We start from the raw sequence: 4,412 nt of genomic DNA, 5'->3' as shown, positions 1-4,412 counted from the left end.
TGCCTAGGCTGGAGTGTGGTGGCATGATCTCAGCTCACTGCAACCTCCGCCTTCCATGTTCAAGCAATTCTCGTGCCTCGGCCTCCCCGGTAGCTGGGACTACAGGCATGCGCCCCCATGCCTGGCTGATTTTTGTATTTTTAGTAGAGACAGGGTTTCACTGTGTTGACCAAGCTGATCTCAAACTCCTGGCCTCAGGTGATCCACCCACCTCGGCCTCCCAAAGTGCTGGGATTACAGGCACGAGCCACCGCGCCTGGCCATGTTAGTGCCCTCTTTCTAGGTCAGCCCCACACCTGCTTGTTCATTTGTTCTTCAAATTCTCAGGCACTTTCTCACCAGGCAGTCACTTAGCTCATGTGACCTACCCGCCTTGGCCTCCTAAAGTGCTGGGACTATAGGCATGAACCACTATGTCCAGCCCTTCTTTTTTTTTTTTTTAGAAAGATTTTGTTTTTGTTTCCATCAGAATGTCATATATATTACACAAATCAAATCTGTTGACATCTCAAGCATATAACAATTAAACGCTCTTACAAATTACGTAGGAATTATGTATACTGTGAGAAGTGTTATAATTATATAATCTATGTGATAATTTAGAAGTAACAAAGAAGTAACAGAAGTAACAAAGCCTTGTAATTGAATAAAGTAATAAATGTGTTACTAGATTATCACAATTGATAAGTAATTGATAAACTATCTTCTTTTTCCTTTGACCCTTTTTCAAGTCTGTTCTAGTTTATTTTCTTTTTCATAGAGTCATTAACTGTAGGCACAGACCCATTATTTTTCCCTTTTAATGTTCTTTCTTCCTTTTACTAAATTCTACTATATGGCAGGTGAAAAAAAGAGTAGTATATAGTCCATTTTCCAAAGAGGTTACTAATTTGAATTAATAATTGAATGATTAGAATCAAAGGATCATTTGAGACATTTTGAGAAATATATTTCATTCAGCATTTATGTTTTAGGGATTCTCAAAATATGGACATATTAGAAAGAAAATAGTATACTTAAATTGGTCTTATGATAGATTTTCAAAAAATTTACTCCATAACAGATTTCTGCAGATCTGTAATATTTTCAATTTTTTTTACACTGATATCAATATTTCTGTGTCCTGAATAATTGACACCTAACACAAGCCTGAAGACCTGAGTCTGAGCGTTCTTTTTAAAAAATGTTTTGTCATCAAATTATTTTTGTTCAGGGTTTAGAATTTGTTACTTTGGCAACAATGGTTATTTATTATTGAAATTTTGGATGAGTTATGAAAAATATAACAGACTGTGGTAGTAATCTCATTAATAGTGAAAAAGAGATAAGCAAGAATGCAAAGAGAGTAATTTCTTCAGAAACATATAATGGGAAAAACAGATGTTTTATCTTTAAAGATACTGGGTACTGTTGTGGTTTTATCCATCTTCATAACACATTTTTAATTATCTCCACAATTACCAAAAGTTGAGTCTTCCATTAGTTCAAATTGTAATATCCATGTTAGACTCAATTAGTGAGGGACAGAGATTTTACAGATGAACTGGGAGCAACCACAAAAATCCCTTTCCCTTTTCTCAACCACTGGGAAAATTATCTTCCACTCGTTGCCTAGATTTGAGAGCTGTCAAGCTATCAATTATTTTGACCACGTCTGATTTTATCTCCCAGGCTCTTACATGAGACAGCAGGAAGGTCCGTCTCTTTCCTGGATGCCCCTTCAATGCCTGGTAACCCCTCTTCTTTGTATGCTCCCCGGGCCTCAGCCTTCTCTCTGCTGGAGATCCAATTCCAGGCCATGGGATGGAGGAAGAGAAATTTCTACAGGATTTGGGGGGGGTGGGCGGTAGAGAGGGGGTAGACAGAGAGAGAATGTCTTTTGGATTTTGGACAGTCCCTGGGTGTCTGAATCATTTTTCTTATGAAGATATTGATACCCGTGCCAGTTAGGCTTTTGAGACAGATGAGTGCTACAATTTACCCTCATTTGATTCAGGAACTACCTGTGTGTCAGGCACTTCACAGCCCCAATCTCTTCTAATCCTCATATCAATTCCTTGAAATGGTACCGTGCCCACTTTACAGCTGAGGAACTAAGACTCAAAGACTTTAACTAGCTTGTCATTTCATCCTATTTCTAAACCCCTGATTATTTACTTGCCTCTTCATAAATTGGGGATGCTTATCATGATGTTCCTTCCTAAAGGAATTATTTCTGAAATGACAGTTCTGTCTTTGGAGCCATAGAAGATACTCATATTCCAAAAAGCTTATTATCTGAAATGCAGTTTTTAGTTAGCGACCAGTAATTACAGAAATGTTTTGCAGGAAATTTTGCAAAAAAAAAAAAAAAAAAAAAGAAATATAAAATATGAGTATACAACTTGAAAATCGTTTAACTAAAATTAAAATTGTGCTGGGAAAATACCTTAAACATTTGAAGAGACAGCTAAATCATGATTTCCTTTTTCATTAAGCATTTATGTGCAGAGATAAAGGGATGGAGGGACACATTCTGCTCTCAGGGAGCTCAGTGTGTGGTGCAGGAAACATATGCAGCCATTGTTAAATCAGGAGTGACAACCTGTGTATTAGACACCTACACAAAGCATTAGAACTTCTGGGTATAGATTTGTTTTCCTCCCCACAGCGTATGGAAGGACTGAATCTTGCCCTGAAGAAAAATCACTGGATAACAATATTTTTCTGTTTAATCCCCTCCTATATACTCACTTGTTATTCTTTATCCTTTTTCCTCTTGATTCCGAAGTTTTCTTTTCCATTGTAAACATTCTGTAACTGTGGACTACTTTTTGGACTTGGAACTTCAAGCCACTGGTGAATTGTGAATCTCATTGCTAAACTGAAAATCTACATGTCAAATTGGTGCCTGAGATTCATTAAAATTTCTACTTAAGCTGAGCATTCTTATTTTCTAAGGCCTGCTGAGTACCTTCAGAGAAAATTTGAAGCTCAACAATATAAGCTGAAAGTGGAAAAGCAATTGGTAAGTAAAATAACAAATATGGGAGGCAATTAGGAATTTCCTAATAGTTTTTGTGTTCACAGATATTCAAGTCAAAGTTCTTTCCACCAGAAAGTCAAGACTACTCTCTGCCAGTCCCCAGTTATTTTTTGTTTTTTATTTTTTGAGACAGAGTCTCGCTCTGTTACCAGGCTGGAGTGTAGTGGCAGCATCTCAGTTCACTGCAACCTCTGCCTTCTGGGTTCAAGCAATTCTCCTGTCTCAGCCTCCTGAGTAGCTGGGATTACAGGTGCCCACCACCACACCTGGCTAATTTTTGTATTTTTAGTAGAGACAGGGTTTCACCATGTTGTTCAGACTTGTCTTGAACTCTTGACCTCAGGTGATCTACCCGTCTTGGCCTTCCAAAGTGCTGGAATTACAGAATGTGAGCCACTGCACCAGGCCTGAATCCCCAGTTTTTAGTAGCTAAAGAAAATAATGGGAACAGGATTGAATCAGAGTCTTAGCAGCCCTGATTCTTCCTTGGCTCTGTCTCTTCTGTGGGACCTTGGACAGTTCATTCAACCTATCTGAGCCTTAATTTCCTTTTCTATAAATGAGAAAATTTAGAGTAGATGAGCTTCAAATTTCCTTGTAGTGCTTTGGTTCTATTTTGTTAAAGATTCTTCTGCACATTAAAAAAAAGTGACTATGCCAGGTACGATGGCTTATACCCGTAATCCCAGCACTTTGGGAGGCCAAAGCTGACAGATCGCTTGAGCCCAGGAGTTCAAGAATAGCCTGGGCAACATAGTGAGACCTTATCTCTACAAAAAATACAAAAATTAGCCAGGCTTTGTGGCATGTGCCTGTAGTCCCAGCTACTCAGGAGGCTGAGGCGGGAAGATGGCTGAAGCTCACAGTGGTTACAGAGAGCTAAGATTGCACCACTGCACTCTGCCTGGGTGACAGAGTAAGACTCTGTCTCAAAAAAAAAAAAAAAAAAAAAAAAAAAGTGACTGTTGTATTTTATTTGAAATGAAAGTTAACCTTTACCCTTAAATACTCTCAGAATTCTGGGGCTGAGAGGGGCTGGATTTGCACCCTATTTGTATTACTCTTGTTTCAAACCGCTGAAAACTTGTAGTTATATTCTTCTACATAATTCATGCTCTGGGGTTGCTAACCCTTTACAAAGCTTTGGTATCACAATTATAACTTAACATTTCCTAAAATAAATCTACATATCTCAAAAGGTAGCATAAAATATGGGTCACTTAGAATAAGCTACTTAAATGGTCAAATTAATTTTTAAAAATTGTTTACTATATGTGTGGCACAGTGGCTCACACCTGTAATCCAAACACTTTGGAAGGCCGAGGCAGGAGGATCGCTTGAGCTCAGGAGTTCAAGACCAGCCTGACATCATAGTGAGGCCTTATTT

The 4,412-nt window shown here is 38.3% G+C and overlaps 1 protein-coding gene across 1 annotated transcript in view; it reads left to right on the top strand.

Annotated features, from left to right (window-relative positions):
- The window catches only part of NEK5 (NIMA related kinase 5), a 52,810-nt gene that overhangs the window by 33,690 nt on the left and 14,708 nt on the right, over positions 1–4,412 (top strand). The window contains 1 exon segment of the mRNA XM_037732549.1: positions 2,941–3,007. Within this exon segment, the coding sequence (XP_037588477.1) occupies positions 2,941–3,007 (67 nt within the window).

The sequence above is a fragment of the Cebus imitator genome, unplaced genomic scaffold, assembly GCF_001604975.1.
Source record: "Cebus imitator isolate Cc_AM_T3 unplaced genomic scaffold, Cebus_imitator-1.0 Scaffold453, whole genome shotgun sequence".
Lineage (NCBI taxonomy): Eukaryota > Metazoa > Chordata > Mammalia > Primates > Cebidae > Cebus > Cebus imitator.
This window is presented reverse-complemented; position numbering and strand designations above follow the sequence as displayed.